This window comes from Lepisma saccharinum, chromosome 15 (assembly GCF_977018435.1).
Source record: "Lepisma saccharinum chromosome 15, izLepSacc3.1, whole genome shotgun sequence".
NCBI classification, from domain to species: Eukaryota; Metazoa; Arthropoda; class Insecta; order Zygentoma; family Lepismatidae; genus Lepisma; species Lepisma saccharinum.
The window spans coordinates 45,741,668-45,759,390 of NC_139243.1; the positions used below are offsets into that span (position 1 = coordinate 45,741,668).

Genomic DNA, 17,723 nt, shown 5'->3' on the forward strand with positions numbered 1-17,723 from the left:
TCCAGTTCTTCCTTCCTGCACCTGTGTCGAGAAAATCTACATCTTTGTACCTGACCACTGTCCGGAACTGATTTCTTCCCCAGTCTTCATTCTTTACAACGCTGAAAATTGTTTGTATCGTCGAACAATGGTACGATTAGCCTACAATGCATGAATATGCAACAATTCTCTGCAACAATGACGAGCGAAAGCAAATTCTCGCTTGATAGAAAAAAGCAGGACCTAACGAAAATTGAATTTCATTGTGATCCATCCCGTTTCAAATCGTGCCTTTAACTTTCGACGCCGGGATCTGCCTCTTGGAGCAGCCTTGGCCTTGAATTTTAAGCAAGAGGAAACAAACTGGGGCGAGGAATCAGGCCTAACAGAGATCTCGTTGTTTTTCGAGCAGCCAAGAGACACTTTTCTTCTTTTTCTTTTTGTCATTGTTTCGGTCGGCTCCCACCGCTACACGCTCGGCTGATCGCACGATACATAATAGCCGTGGAGGATCTCCTCCTAGCAGCGTGAGGTCGATCGGAGCTGTTTGTTTTGTTCTCGACTCTTTTCCAATAAAAATTTACACTACTAACCCACTTCCTCGCCAATCGCAGAAGACAGGCTTCAGAGTTGCCATCCGACATGTTCAACAGGGACCCAGGAGTTGGCACTGGAAGGAAACGCACTCTTTCTGGCTTGCAATGCGGAAGTTGCCACGCCGAGAACTTCGGCAGCTGTGAAGCATGTTGAAGTTCAAGAATTATTTATTCATTCATTGATTATTTACTTAATATTTCAATAAATAGACACTTGATAGTCGATAAATAATACGTAGGCATGTAAACTTTGGCTTGGCGTCAGTAGCAACGACTGGGTGATAAAACTGGAGGGAGTGGCAACGTTATTTTACTTTTTCTTGTCAGACAAGGCTTAGCATTAAGAGGCAAGAGGGGATTTATAAAATTGGTCACCTAGGCTATCCTTTGTTTTGGATCCTGCCCAGGGCCGGATCTCTGCCGCCCCCATACCGTTTATCAATAATGAAAAAAAACATTATGTTCTGTATTACTATTTTTACTATTAACGGCATGCATTATTAATTAAAACATAGTTAGATACAAAAAATGTAACAAAGAAATATGACATAAATTACATTTTAACATTTACCTTGTGAGTCTACCCGTGATTTTGAATTCCCCTTCAGCTTAAGGTTCGTCACATGTGTTTTGTGTTGAGGTGAATTTTCATGTTGCTGCACACTTTTTGAGGCATTTTTTTCAATCGTTAAACCCAGAAGTAAAAGATATTTTCGTTTTTCGGTCACCAAACAACAAACATAGAATGCAGAAAACACAGCCCTTGGATTCTGAATAAACCAGCCAATGTCTCGTTTGTTTTTCTCCATTAGTCAAATTTCGGATAAAGATATGATTAGAAAGGTACCTATCTTTATCAGGGTATGTTCTCTTAGATTTACTGAGATCTATTTCCAAGTTCTGTTTTACCCCATGGACAGCTACGTAGTCACGAATTTGTTCATCAATTTTCCACAATGCTGGATCTGTACTTGGCACTAGATTGTGTTTTTCAGTAACACTTACGCTAACACTGCCACTAGTTTCAAGTTTACCAGAGTTCGCCATTGCAACTGAAGAATCATTAGGGGATCCGTCACTGATGACTGATGCCGAAGCCTGAGATTCAATGGATGAATGAGGAGCATCTGTAGAATTGACAGAACACACGCTGGGCTCATCAACGGCACTTTCCTCACTTTTTTCCTGATTATATTTCTGTATAAAGAAGAACTGATTTTCGGAACCTTCTTCAGAAATGCTTCCTGCTTTTCATCTTTCTCCGCTTTTCTCTTTATGTATTGTGACCCACTGAGTCTCACTCTTTGATCACTCATAATGAGCGTAATGACGTTTTAAACTTCCCCAACAAACGCACGTCGGACACTGACACACGTGAGACGCGGCACACCACCTACTTCTTGAATACTATTCTCGAGCAACTAACAGTAGAATAGTACAATGCGAAACTCCTTTAATAATGCTTGCGCCGACAGTTTAATTCTCAACAATTCAACGCGAATCACATGCTTTTGATATGCGGCCAATTCCGGCAGTAACAAGGAACGGCGTTCCTCGAACGCAGCCAAGCCGGTGTTGTCTTTCAAAAGCAAGCGGAAGGCTCCACGTTCTTGCCGCAATCGCCGACCCGGCTCAGCACAATACTGTACATTGGAAGCAACAAAGTCGGTAATTAAAACAACAAATTAGTAAACTAGTTCCGAGCCCTGCTAGCCTATCTCTCTTAAGAAATATTATTCGTTAACTTATATTTACAATACAACTACATTAAGTAATTCCATTGGTGTGTCCGGAGAAAAAAAATGGAGACAATCCCAGAATTAGGTATTACTTATCAATTTAAAACAAACAATGGTGCCGTCCCTACCAAAGTGCAGCTCTAGGCCCGGGCCTATGAGGCCTATTGGGAAATCCGGGTCTGATTCCTGCCGACATTATTATTATTATTATTATTATTATTATTATTATTATTATTATTATTATTAACAGTTTCGTTATCATAGTACTTCCATGTTTTTAAAATATACTAGACACATCTGATTAAAAAATATTAATTTAACTTCGATAAAACAATGCACTTAGATTTAGTAAGAGAACACTCGCCTAAAACTGTTTCCTTCTGGCTTTCATGGAAGCAAATTGATGAATGAGAGACTCAAAGTCAATTTCTTGCAGATGTTAGCATTCGCTGTGAAGGATGTAAAAAGTAGAAAGTCTGTTATGCGACGACGAATTTCTGAGAGCAGTTTTAATTATTTTTAGAACACTGAACGACCGCCCTCCATTTACATGTTATGGTAAAATACTCACAAAAAATATCAAAGAAATGTGAAAAATTTGGGAAAAGCGCTGTTAAATGTTTTTCACGAATAACTCTTAAATAGCACCAGCCGAATTCACTCCATGCTTTGCTTCAGTCAAATGTAAATCCTTTAAAAAATCTTGAAAGTAGATGGTCCTTGTCAGTTCTGACTCCCCAGCGTCTCATTTCTGGGCGGTCCCTAGGTTGTAGCCTAGGATAAATCCTATAGAGAGACCACAAGGAAAAGAACCTTTGACGAAAAGTCTCCTCGTACCTGCGGGTCTGCGCAGGTTGTCTTGCTTGTTGTTCCACTCTATTTACGTATAGTATAGCCTAGTGGTAAATCCCCAGTTAAGAGGCCAAACTGCGGAAGCAAAAAGTGGCAAAAAGTGGAGGACAACTGCTCCCACCTACGTCTGCCTAATAGTCGCCAGTGCTTGACATTTACTATGCAAATGATACAAGTACTTGATTTATTATAGCCAACCTCCGTGGCGGAGTGTTTAGCACAGCGCGCTACGACGTCAGGGGTCCCGGGTTCGAATCCAGGGCTACAAATGAGTGTTTTTTGTGAGTGTCCAGAGGTTTTAAAGCTGAACTTGTAAATGTACCTATAAGAATGTAATTATATATTCAATTTTGTAATTTTGTATCTCCAATGTTGGCATAGTGATATACCCGCTTGTCATATCATGTTTATCACTCAAATAATAATAAAATAATTTATTATTATTATTTGCAGTATAGTTGCACTGAAACTTACAAATTACGTTTTACTAACTGTATTAAACAGCTTCTTGCCCTGCGTACATACTACATAGAATGATGCTAATTTATAAATACACAGAATATTGGAAATTATCAAATAAAGAAAAATACGAATATTTATTATTTAAAATCGTAAGAAGAAATGTATGTACAGTCACGGACACTGCTGGGTTGTAACAATTCCATTGAAAGTCAATGTATTCATTACAACCCAGAAGTGTCCGTGACTGTACAAGCAGTGTCTTTACTAGCTTATAGGAGCGAGGCAATGATGTAAATGTATTTTTTTCTCTTATGTAATACTGAACCTTAATTTCAAATTCGAGATCTATGTACTACAATGTAATCAGGCCAGGGGGGACTCGGGTGCTCAAGCCCCACATAAATCCTACAAATGTTTCGTTGGTTTATAAATCTGCCATTTTTTACAATTGTTACGTAGCTGCAGCGCGGCTGCTGATAAGGAGTGAGCCCCCACCCCCACCCACGAAATAAAATTCATGCTACGGGTCTGAATGCAATAACCTTTACCGGTGAATTTTGAAATTGTTCGTTGTTTAGAGACTTCGGATACGGGTTGGTACTACTGCATCGCCTTTCCCCCTTTGCCTGGCAAGCGGTAGGTGGCGGACCGAGGCCTGTTGGAAGGAAAGTAAACGCAGGAATCGTTTCACACCTCAACAGAAGGAACATCAGAGTGACTGACAGCTCACGCGTTTCTCACAATGCTGCGAGCTGTGCCGGCGAGCTGCTGTTGAAAGTGAAGCCTTGTGATAGTCCGGTGTCGTGTAACAGTGTTCGTTGCGAATATCACACAATGCCTTTTGATGGCTTGGAACCGTTAGGCTGATGTGCGTTGATGACAGTGAATTGTTGCAGAAATTATGATTGTCTTCATCAATTGACATTGAGGAATACAAGAAGTGCAGTGCTATAAAAAATAAGTGTTGTGTTCGTTAACTATCGTCCTGCAAATCGTGTTCAATGTGTGCTGCAAGGAACCAGTGTACGTGGATGTTGACGTATCTATTGCTTCTGCTCGAAGTTTTGGTGTTGTTGCATGAAGTTGTGTCAGGTAAGTTTCATTTCAGTCTGTTTTGATTAAGGTAGGTGAACCAAAGGTGGCCATAGTTAAGCTTGTAGGGTCAGAGGCCCAATTTACGTATTTTTTGCTCTAAATTTAGTTTAAATTCCCATAATTACGAATATACACCCTCCCTAGATCGAAACTTCTCGATAAAAGCTGGATTGGGAGACTCGTGATCTTGGTATCAAAGGTTCTGGATTCGATTCTCAGCATAGATGTTACTTCACCAATTTCATCCAATTAATAATCTATCTTCATCGTCGCAATTAGTCTCAATAGACAGAATGGCGACGGAAAAAGAAAAATACGAAACGCGTAAAATTTCAATGTTTAGTGTTCTCGTTAAATGGGCCGGGGGATAACATTCAGTCTACAATACGTAGTTCTACTAATTGGCATTGTATACTTATCAGAAATCAATTGACAGATTCCACATCAAATCAGGTAAGTGTTGTTTATTGGTTTATTTTACTTCCCAAATCTGCCACTTTCGGCTAATATAAAAGATGAGGATGAGTAATGGTGACGAAATTGATGAAGGGACACTCACAAAGAACACCCATGGCCGGACCGGGATTCGAACACGGGAACTCTGGAGTGGTAGCGCGACTTGATAACCACTCCGCCACGAAGGCCGACAGGTAGGTGTTGTATCTTGATCTCTGGGATATTGACAATTTTTGATGAGCGGGTGCGTCTCCTATGTATTTTTAACCACTACAAGTCTTTGGTACGAAGATACAATTTGTCCTATTGTTAGCTCTTATTTACGAAATACTATTTTTCCATTTCCATGTATACTGGGAACAAATAAATCTATCAATTTCATTATTTGGTCTTATGTTTTAAGATAAAGAATCAATAATCTGAACAAATTAATCACTCGCGAACACTTTCTGACCAAATATTCCACTTTCGAAGTTGAATAGTAAAAAACACGCCATCCTCCAAATCGTTCTTGTTCAATTTCGGTTATTTTGAGTATCCATGTGCCTTCTATATCCCACAAAAGTTGGTGATGGCGTTTTTCCCCATGTGGAAGAAAATAATATTGAAATGTGTGTGTGTGTAGGCTACCAGAATGTTTGCTTGTCTGTGTCTCGTGTTGCATGCTAATCGGGACTGGATCTACAATTTAAAGTGGGATCCGAACCAATGTGCAATGTGTCTCCTACCGGGTATCGAAACCAGGACCCTTGACAACTAGGCGACAACGTTACCACTACGCCATCGGGAGGCCCCAAAATTGATTTGTGTTGGATAATATTTGACAAGTAACTTCCGAGTGAATACAAGACCATAAATCCGCTGGAGGCACATAGTGGTTCGGATCCCACTTTAAACGGTAGGTCCAGTCCCGATTGGTCTGTCTGCATAAAGTGGACTTTAAAAAACAAACTCAATCAATGAAGACCATAGGATATTCAAAAACCTATTTCAAGGGAACTGTCAAGAACGAAGAAATTGCATTCGCTTTGGAGTTTTTCTTGTGTAAACGCAAAAATAATATTCATCTGTGATTTGGCACACCCTCAAAACACCCTGAAACATTTTACAACACTCTAAGTGCTTATCTAATTACATATATCCTGACAACCCTAAAACCTTTTCACGACAAGTCCATATTTTTTACAGTAATAAGGGTGTCCGGAATGGCACTGATGGTTTTTAAATGTGTGTGGTTTTAATATGGGCAGAAATAGGGAAGAAAGAAAACATACATTTTGAAGGAAAACTCAAAAAGTCTTGTTCAGCAAATTTTCATAGTTGTACGACTACCGATGACGGCGCTAGTATCGCCGAATAGAAAAATGGCGTCGGTACTCGAAAAGGCGCAATGCGTGTGGTGGTTTGCAGAGACAAAAAGTGTTGTTCAAGTGCACTTTAACACTTAATGAAGTTATAGTTATAGGCCCTTTCTTTTTCATTGAGAAAACCATAACAGGAAATGTGTTCCTAGACATGCTCCAAATCTTTGCAATTCCCCAATTACAACATTTGCAACCTCAAGTGATTTTCCAATTGGATGGTGCCCCGCCACATTGGAGCCTACAAGTGAGGGAGTATCTTGATACGGAATTTCTGGAACGTTGGATAGGTCGTGATGGGCCAATTAGGTGGCCACCACGCTCCCCTGATGTAATCCCTATGGACTTTTTCCTGTGGGGGTATGTGAAAGACATTGTGTATTCCGGTGAAAAGGTTCGTAACCTTGATGAACTGATGACCCGTATTCGAAATACGATTGCTTCTGTCACACCTCGGATGTTACAGAATACGTGGACAGAGATTGAATTGAGGCTGGATATTCCCCGAGTCACAAATGGAGCTCACGTGGAGTTATACTGAGTTACAATGACTTGTAAGTAATAACAATAAAACATTTTGAGTTTTCCTTCAAAATGCATGTTTTCTTTCTTCCCTTTCTCTAACCATATTAAAACCACACACTTTTAAAAACCGTCAGTCCCATTCCGGACACCCAAGGGTAATACATTACTTATTGTTACTTTAACTCCAAATTTACCTTTTCATTCTTATTCAAACGTTGTAACGCCTCTGTAATTCCTCGCTTTGTCAAGTTTAGGGATGTTTGCATGGATCAACATGGAGAAAATGTAGTGAGTATGGGATGCCTATGTAAATTATCCTAGTGGGGGTGCTTTATGAGAAATCGTGACGATGGTGATGAATTGAAATAGTTAAAGGAGAAAATACAAAGACCAGTGCATTCTTTGCCTAAGATTTGAACACAGACCTGTGAATCTTAAGCAGAGTACTTTCTATAGTAATGCTCAGTGTGTTATGTTCTACTGGATAGTTTGTTATAAATACACCAAAATTTATCGTCACAAGACTTTCTTGCGTGTTTTGTACTAAATTAAAGAAAGACAAACATATTTGTTGTCAGCTTCTGTAGTTTAGTGGTTAATATACAGTGCCTTTTTCGGTGAAGCTGCCCGTGGAGCGGCGGCTATCTCACCGGTTAGTGAGAGCACGTCTGCCAGCAAACTGGATGCACTATATGCGTAACTGGAACTTGTAGCTATGTAATGAAATAAGCCCACACAAATACATTGACAGTTACAATTAAAATGAGCACATATCTTGTTACAAGAGGTGTTGAAAATTATATTCTCCTGCATCCAAACATTTACGGTATATTTATAGGAACTTTTCCTCTAACACGTATCAGTTCCTCTTCCGAAATTGCTTCAATTTCTCTCTTCATACAGAAGGTTGTTTCACGTTGATGGTAACGATTTCGATCTCCAGGGAGCAGCACGTAGGCACAGCACAGAGCAGCCAGCGCCAGTAGGACGACAGTACTGTGTGTTGACTTGCAAAGACGAAAGACGATGGTTGGTGTGTGAGTGAGTGTTTATATGGCACCAAAAATTCCAGTCTTTTGGGAGGGGTACATCTGTGCCCTTTCCGACGTTGGTTATAGTTATAGCCAGATAATTAAAGAGTACCACATGAAAGCATTCCATGTGTCAAAGAAGGGCATCAATGCAGTGTTGAATCGCCATAGAGCTTGCACCGTACCTGTTGCTGGAACCAGTCAAAGTGGGCCTCGGACATATCGGAAGCCCAAGCGTTCCTCCGATGTTGTGCGGAAAGTGAGATCCTTGGTGCGATGTAAAAACCCTGCAACGCAAAGAGTGATTGCACAGGAAGTACAATGTTCCCTGCAACTGTAAATTGCATCATAGGCCAAGATTTACAACTTGTGCGGAAGCACAAGGCTCAAGTTCATAAGTTGCGTGCCACACATGTCCAGGAGAGGAAGGCCAACAGTCGGAAGCTCTAAGAACGCCATCTGGCAGGGGACCGCTGGAAGTATGTGGTGTCCCTAGATGAAGCATGGGTGTATCTGTCGGGATGTGGTAAAAAATAGGGCCATCTACTATCGTCCACATGATGCAAGAGATCGATCTGAGTGGGTACGTGAATGTGCTGAAAGTTTTCCAAGCGGGTTCATGGTTGTTGGTCGTTACTGCCATAACGGCAAACTTCCACTGCGCAGAGTGGAAAAAAAGGCTAAAATAAATGCAGCCTATTACCAGACGAATATTTTGGAGCCACTTTACAGACATGATATTCCTTCTCTCTATGACAGCGACACATCTCGTGTTGTCATCCACCAGGACAAGGCTTCCAGTCATACGGCAAAGTTAACGCAGGCATACATGGATCGGATGGCACGTGAAACGGGCATTCATGCAATCCCCTTTACAGACATCCCTGTGAAATCCTCCGATGCCTCTTCCATGGATTTTTGTGGGTTTCCGTTGTTGAAACGAGCCTTGGGAAGCAGACGGACCCGCACAATTGAGGGTCTTTGGAAAGCTTGTCAGGAGGAATATGATCGTTTGTACCAATGTGTTCTTCAACGAAGTCTCCTCCAATGGAAACTCCGCTGCAGGCCATTGCTGCAAGACAGGGGTATCACGTGGAGCACCACCGCTCCTGGAGTCACGGTTTTTCTTAAGGTGAGGTGGGTTCTAACTTTGTTACCATGGACGTGAAACGACCTTCTGTATTTTCTTTCGATTCTTCGAATGCATGGCTTCAGCTTGGTATCTCGCCGCGCAGCAGTCATGAACATGTTTGTTTCTTGTGCAAGGCGACGGAGTGAATTTTGAGGAGTATGTTCCAATCGTGTTCCAATGTCGTCTAGTTTCTCCTCAGTAAGCACACTCCGTTTTACCCTTCGCATCTTATCAAGAACTGACCCTGGACACCAGCTAACTGGATACTAAAGCACTGACGCGTTCAGTGCCAAATCAGCGTACAGCTGTGGGTCTAAATGCCAGCATACGCGCTCTCACTGCCCAGAGCGCTAGCCGCCGCTGCACGGGCGACTTGACCGTGAAAGGCACTGTAGCTCGCTACAAAACCCTTGGCCTTAGGCTTGAATTTTGTTTGTCCCTCTACTTGCCACCTCGACCCTGGGTGAGAACGCCCCTGAGCTTCATGAACGACGTTCGATTTCTCGGTTTCATTTTTAATATAAAATTGCAATCTCACCTTCGCCATCTTAACTTTTCTTGTCTCAGGATGTTGAACCTTTTACGCGTTACAAGTTTTTGGGTGCTGATAGAACGGTACAGTTCTGCCCGTACCGTTCACTTACCAGGTCGAAGCTCGATTATGGCTGTGTCTATTCGTCTGCCCGTCCTTCTCGATTTCGCACAATGGACATTGTTCATCATGCTGTTATTCGTTTGTGTTCCGGTGCATTTCGTACCAGTTCAGTTGTCAGTTTGTATGTTCATTCATGTATACCCTGTCCCGTCTGTCTCTGTAGCAAAACCGCACATAGAGACAGAGAAGGAGGGGAGATCGAGTTCGCAGAGCGAAGCAGTACAGCTCACCGCTCACGAGAAGATCCCCAAATGAGGGGAGAGGGCGTGCAGAGGGACAGGGGAAGACCGGTCTATTTGCAGATTTTAGGGGTAGCAGGAAGTCTTCCGCTGCGGTCATTGTCGTTGTGGAAGTGCTTGTGCGTGGGTGTTTAATTATGATTTCTTTGGGATTTTTCGTGGTTTTCGTGGTGTTGTAAGAGTTATGGTAGTTAGACATTATTTAGCCGTGTTGTGTCGGAATCGTTCGAATAAAAGAAATGATCAACAGTGTCGATATGAAACAATCATCCCGAGAATTTTCATGTCAAACCTAGACCGACATTGTTGACATTTGTAGCTTTGCACATTGTAAGTGCAAATAAACGTTCTCCGCTTTCGTAATTCTTTTTATCTTTTTTTCTTTGCCATTTGCTTAGAAGGCCAGTACTGTAACAGCCAATTCCGTCGTTGAAAATATCTTAAACATTGTAGTTAGTACAATCGGCAGGCTCATCATTTAAAAAAATTAAAAAATCGGTGTACTCTGTCGAGAAATCAACACCAGATTGACGATGATCATACCTTTACCGCTAATGTGGATACCCCCTGACCGTGCGCGGAAAGTGATTTGAGCGTAGATGTGAATCAGCGCTTGTTTCTGACCCAGGGTGCACTCCCCCAACCCTAATAGTGGAGTCGCCTGCCGCTACGTCACTTGCCTTCCGTCAGGGATCTTCTCCTGAGCGGTGGGCTGTACACGCTGCTCGAAGGGTGGTAACTCAGTCGCTTCCCCCTCCACGCAATACCGTTGCCTCTTGCGTGTTGATTGGTGGAGCCGTCTCGCGTCACTACTTGCGCAGAGTCATGGTTTCGTTCGCTTACTCCAGAGATAGACTGGACAGGGTATATCTACGAAGAGAGCGACTTATTCTGAACCACCACCTCCTTCTACGCTCGATGCTTTAGCATCCGTCACACCACAGAGTCCCAGACGACAGTATTTAATGAATTCAGCATTCCATGTCATCGCGATTACCCTAGAAAGGTGGAAAACCTATTCTAAATAACAAAAAATGCAAATATAAAATTAAAATTAATAACTCGAACCTGCTTAAAGTATTATTGATTTGCATTTAATCGAATTGTTACGTGTTTTTATTTATTTTTTTATTTGATTTGCTTTATTTTACTTCGCTTTCTGTGTCACTTTTGGCTAATTAGCGAAGATGGGGATGAGTGACGATGTGATGAAATTGATGAATGGACACTCACAAATATCCATGCCCAGGTCAGGATTCGAACCCGGGACCCCTAGCGTCGTAACACAATGTGCTAACCACTCCGCCACAGGGGCCAGCGTTACGTGTTTTTAAATAGGTAAGATAATATTTTACGTGAATTGGATAGATTTAGGACAATTGTGTTTCATGAGCGATGCACAGTAAGTCACACCAGATATTTTCTACACTGGTGGATCACCATCCTAAGCAGAGACAAGATGACTATTCTCTGTGAGAGGACTGTGTCTGTGCCAAGAGCGGGAATTGAAAGAGAAAAGCATTGCATATGGTTTACGAGGAGAAACCGATTTCTTCAATTCTCATGCGAAAACATCGCAAGTGATACAGCTTCAGAAATTATTCCCCACGCAGAGATGAGATAGAGTCATCGTGTGATTGCACCTGTTATCCAGACATCATGGAATTATTTACTGCTACTTTCTCTTATACCTTATCGCCGGCCTCCAGGGCAGTTTGGTTAGCACGAAGCGCTACAATGCCAGGGTTCCCGGGTTCGAATCCCGGCCTTGGTGTTCTCTGTGAGTGTCACTTCATCAATTCATCATATCATCACTGATCCTCATCTTCGCGATTAGCCAAAAGTGGGAGAAATACGAAGTAAATTAAATCAAAGCATTAAATCAACCAAACAAGCATATGGGACAAAATACGATGCGTTGTGATCAATTTTCCATCGCCTAAAATGTGTACTTTCACTCAGAGGTTATTACACATGATTTCTGACCCAAAATCCTCAGCAGGGAAAAGAAGGTTAAAAGAAATAAGTTAACCTATTTATTCGGTGAACAAGAAATACATTCGAATCTACAAGAACTGACTTAAAAAGGATTACCGGGTCTAAAATTACAAAGAGTTTTATTGATTCGGATTCATAAGTGATAAAAATATGAAATTCTTACCTCTGTGGACAACACTATCCTCTCAGTGAGCATCTCGGTCCAAGGACTGGACATCCACGGAGAAGACAAAATGTTTTATTTTTCAAGTAAGGTAAACAGTAATTTCCAGATAAGTTATGTACATTATGTTTTATCACTAAAATCATAACTATTAATAATAATTTGCAAAATTTTTCCATCTTGAGAAGCTTGTCCACGGATGTGATATGAACAAGGTTGGAATATCAGAACTGAATCCCAAAAATCTCATGCAAGGGGCAAGACAAGCACCTCCTTGAAATCAGAATGGCTTTCATTCCCTCCAGTGTTATGATGTGAAGTTAACAGTGCCGCTGTTTGTAAATTTTATGGGAACTTTTTACCAGTGTCCACGGAGTGAAGTTTCCCATGGGACATTATATTTTAATATTCTACTCAATATTGTAATATTTTTTTACATTATTTGTTTATATTCATAAGGGGTTCTTACGTTGCCAATTAATTAATTGCAATAACTTGTAATCTGAGGGCAATCAATCGCAACTTAACTTGTCTAAAGGAAAGGATGTTCAAATAATACATATTCATAAATTTGAAATGCAGACAGTCCACAGAGGGAAAAATCTACATATTCTGTATAAAATTCTGAACAGAGAAAACATTATTTCTGAAAGAAATAAAGCTGAAGGATCTTGTAACTAATCACTAAATTAATTCCTACTGAAAAACATGTTTACATAATTTTAAAACATTTTTTATAACAGCCCGACAAAGCTTCTTAGAATGACCCACATGAAAGAAGTTCTTCCTGTTGTCAGTAATCTGAGGGCAATATGTTCATTCTGCGTTTTCGTAGGGCCTCATATGTCAGTTGCCAGGGACTCGACTGAGCCAGCACGACCCTGCCTTTCAGTAGACATTAACATTTATATGCAAGCACATATTGAGTATGGGTTATTCTCTTGCCTCTTCTCCATATACGCAGATGATATCCGTGTGCCATTGCGGTGGACGACCCTCTCAGAAAGAGGACTCAAGCTCGTTAAACTCAACATTTACTACGTCACGGGTTGATTAATCTCAATAGCTAATTGAATGGCCCTATCTGCGGTCGGATTTTTTCATCTCGTTTGTTAGTGACGGCAATTATGAAACGAAGGTTTGCAATCTGCTGAGGGTCTTTTAACAACTGTATCAAGGTTAATGGTGTTTATTCTGAGTGAATTCAGCTCACTATTCTTGGATATTTCTCTATGTGGGCGGTGAAGAAAAAAAATTAAAATGTCATTAATTGGGTTTAAAGTAGGGGCTGGAACTCAGGGCAAGAAATGTCGATAGCTTTTCTGTTAGCATTGCTCTGGATTTGATTCGCAGATGTTAACCGTTACCGAAGTAATATCCAACCGTTATGTTCCTATGGCGGAAGTTGCCTGTTGAATAATAAAAATAACATCGTCGTCCGATTATGACTTGCAATCTGTGTTTCAATAGTTAGAGGTTGGGGAGGAACTAGGGAATACCCCTATATTTTCTATCTCAGACTCTGTCTTTATTAAATATGCATCTGCATTTTTCTTATTCTTGGTGAGTTTTGTGCCATTTTGTCGAATCGCGACGATGTGCATGTGTGGTGATTGATTGATTGAATTTGAGACCTAACTTAATAACGTACACATTTTTCGTATGAAGTCAGAACACGAAGTTGGTCTAGCGTAGTGCAATAAAGGAGAGCCCTGTGCCACCTCAGCCCTTCAGACAGCGAATTTTGGATTCTGACCCAGGTATAGGAAGTGGTATCTCCTATAGGTGGACACGTCGTTAAGGCTCGGCTGAACCTTTGGCATGCAAATGGGCGACTTTTTTCAAATTTTCCTCTCCATTCGAAATACTTCTTGGATATTACAAAATATGAAACATTACATCAGCTTAGAATTCCTTCTAGAGCATTGTCGTGAATTTTTATGTAGTTTTCTCTCATTGTTGTCTAGATATTATCAATAGTTTAATAGACTTATGTAATCACAAAACTATTGATAATATCTAGACAACAGTGAAAGAAAACTACACGAAAATTCATGTCAATGCTCTAGAAGGAATTTTAAGCTGATGTAATGTTTCATATTTTGAAATATCCAAGAAGTTTTTCGAATGGAGAGGAAAATTTGAACAAATTCGCCCATTTGCATGCCAAAGCTCCAGCCGAGCCTTAAGGTGTCCGAGCAACCACGATATGAAGGAGAAGGCTTAGTACTTACATTCCATAATGTTTTTAAGTTTGAACTTGCACTCACTCACATAATTATAAAGGGTGATTCAAAAAGGACTTTACCATTTTGAAAGCATATAGAAATTTATTCAGATAACTTACAGAGTCGGTTGAGGTGCCATTACAAAGCAAAACACATCAATGTCATACAACATTCATGTTGGGTCGATGTGCCTACCATTTGTAATGCGGCATACATCCCACCTGAAGTCGATTTCATTCCAGAATTTCACCACTAAGTCAGGCGTCACTTCTGCAGCGGCGGCGTTAATTCGAAGTCTCAGCTCAGCAACATCAGCAGGTAAAGGTGGTACAAAAACCCCATCTTTAATGAAACCACACACAAAAAAAAAATCTAGCGGGGTCAAATCTGGGGAGTGAGGTGGCCATGCAACCAGTCTCAACGAAGGTTTGGTGCCAAGAGTAAATTGTACGCCTACTAGGAGGCGCCTTACGATACTCCGTACGAAACTTACGTTGCACTGCAGTTGATGATTGCATCTCGTGAAACCAAAACACACAGCGAGCACGTTTCGCACCAGTAAAAGTAGTCATTTTCAAGAACAATGCTGACAGCGCTACTGGTGGGTGAGTTACGTGCTAATGGACTACATGAGTCAAAACTTGATGTGTTTTGCTTTGCAATGGCACCTCAACCGACTCTGTAAGTTATCTGAATAAATTTCTATATGCTTTCAAAGTTGTAAAGTCCTTTTTGAATCACCCTGTATTTAGTTCATGAACTTTCTCTTTCATACTACGTGGAGAAGTGATTTAATAGTGAATCGTTGTTCCTTTTGGTTATCTTGAAATGCGAGAGACTCGTTTAGTTTACTATTTGTTCGGTTAAATCAGTGTCCACCAAACTGGCCAATTGAGAGGAGACAATGTTATTTTCAGCGAGTTTATCTAAAAAAAAAACTATATTTATGTAGTCTTATGTAGTCTTTCACATTTTGAAAATAAAATCACATCAACTGAAACAGTGTTGTATCTATACATTCGTAAAAAATTGCGAAATAAGTAGACCTCTAACTCTTGTATCTTCCATTGTGTGTACCTACAGGTTCGTATGCATTAAACAAGTTAGTTTAACGTGCATAGTGCATATTATTATTATTAGTTGTAATCATGGGCGTATTTAAGGGGTGTTCAACGGGTCAAACCCCTCCCCCTTTTGACTTGGTAAAATTACCAGATTACCTGTTCTATCCGCTTGTTCATAAAAATTTCTTCGGACTTTTTATATTCTCTTAAATTGGAGACGTATAAGACGGGATACGGATGGAAAGGAAATTACGTAATTCCACACACCAGATGGGACTGCAGACCAAATGTCTGCAAGTTCCTGACAGATTCGGAAATATATATATATATATATATATATATATATATATATATATATATTCCTTCGAGTCTTCTTAAAGGAATTTGGTTTTTAAAATCGCAGTGCAAGAAAACCAGGGAAACACCGTAACATTCTCAAGTTGTTTGACACAAGATGAACAGAAAAGTATCAATACTAAATAGCGTGACTTTTGGAATTGTATTCACTAATTGTAGAGACTTTATAGAATTTACTAGTAGAAGATAAATATTTCAGCAAGCTTTTCAGTTTCTTCACTGTGTAACCTGTGGGGAGTTTGAAATATCTCCACTTGTTCATGCAGTGAAAGATTATGTTGGGCACCTCAAAAGGTGGACTGTTCAGTACTGTGAACATGTCAGTACTAATAGAGATATTAAAAAGTTCCGAGAACTTTAATGAAATTTATTCCAAAGCAGAGAAACTACTTAGAGACTATGATGAAGAAATATAGAGACCTAGAACATCCAGCCGTCAAATCTGAGGGAGCAGTACACCAGCTGAGAGCACACAAGAATATTACAAAGTAATCCTTCGTTGTACATTTTTGGACCATTTTGTAGTAGAATTGAACTCACGTTTCTCTGAACAGTCAACACATTGCAAAATCGAGTTGAGTTGGTGGGTTGGGTTGAGTTGAGTTGGAGTTTTAAGTCCACTATATGCACAGTAAGGCTAATCGGAACTGGACCTACAGTTTAAAGTGGGATCCGAACCACTATGTGCCTCCACCGGGTATCGAACCCGGGACCCCTTTATTACAAGGTGACGACGCTAAACCTGCGCCATCGTGGAGGCCCTCATTGCAAAATTGCAACTTATTCCAAAAATTTGAATGGCTATCCCGCATTCATTGGAACAGTGTGTCAAAATGTATGATGGCCTGGTTGATAGATTGGATTTTGATAGCCTGGTCATTCCTAGGCCTGGAATGATATAATTTATCCTGGTGTCCCGAATAGTTTCTTCGGGATGCACAAATGTCTTGGAATCGGGTAAGATAGAAGAATTGATTAAGTCTATACTTTCCAGAGCTTTATTTATATTTAAATTCGTAGTATTAAAATTCTCATTTTACTAAACAATTTAACTGTACATTGAACCGCTTCCTCTCGATAATAATAATAATAATATCGTTTTTATTAGAGCGGGCGTGTTTTAGCCTCGAGGGCCGCTCTTACAACAGACCCTTGTCTGGGTGATTAATGCAAAGTAAAGTAAAATTAATGTACAAATGGAATATATGAACATACCCTGATTACATGTAAGCTGGATGAACACTGAATATAAAAATATAAATTGAATAGAAATAAGAAAGAAAAAAGGATTATATGTAGAAACTAATGGGCATAGATATTTAATGTTCGTCGCTTTCGTCCCTAGTACATATACATGTATGAGGTCAGCTGTAACAATGAATGAAACGGCAATAGCAATAATTATAATAATGATAATAATAAATTGAAAAGGCAAAGGGAAATTATGAAATTTAGAATGCTAATAATTATAACAAGTTACACGAACCGAGTAGCCAATTATTACAATGTATATATATTTATAACAGAAAAGTTGCTCGTGATTATGTGCTTAGCTGCCTTGCTAGTAGATGATATTTAGTTTCTTTTTAAACTGTTTATGACACTGGATGGATGTTAAAGAGGTTGGAAGGGAATTCCATTCTTAGTTGGCAGATACGGTGCACGATCTTCCGTAGGTTGTTGTATTATGAACTGAGACTGACAATAAGTTTTTCCGTCGCTTTATATGTTGATGCCTGCTCGAATTTGTATTCAGTTTCTATAAAAGATATCCAGGCTGCTTCCTGCTTA

At 40.2% G+C, this 17,723-nt stretch overlaps 1 protein-coding gene across 1 annotated transcript in view; it reads left to right on the forward strand.

The window, feature by feature from the left end:
* The first annotated feature begins 4,592 nt into the window (after positions 1-4,592).
* Positions 4,593-17,723, forward strand: part of LOC145999472 (chymotrypsin-C-like) — a 77,546-nt gene continuing 64,415 nt past the window's right edge. The window contains exon 1 of the mRNA XM_083136440.1: positions 4,593-4,720. Coding sequence (XP_082992566.1) covers positions 4,630-4,720 — 91 coding nt within the window. The 5' untranslated portion in view covers positions 4,593-4,629. The remainder of the gene's footprint in view (positions 4,721-17,723) is intronic.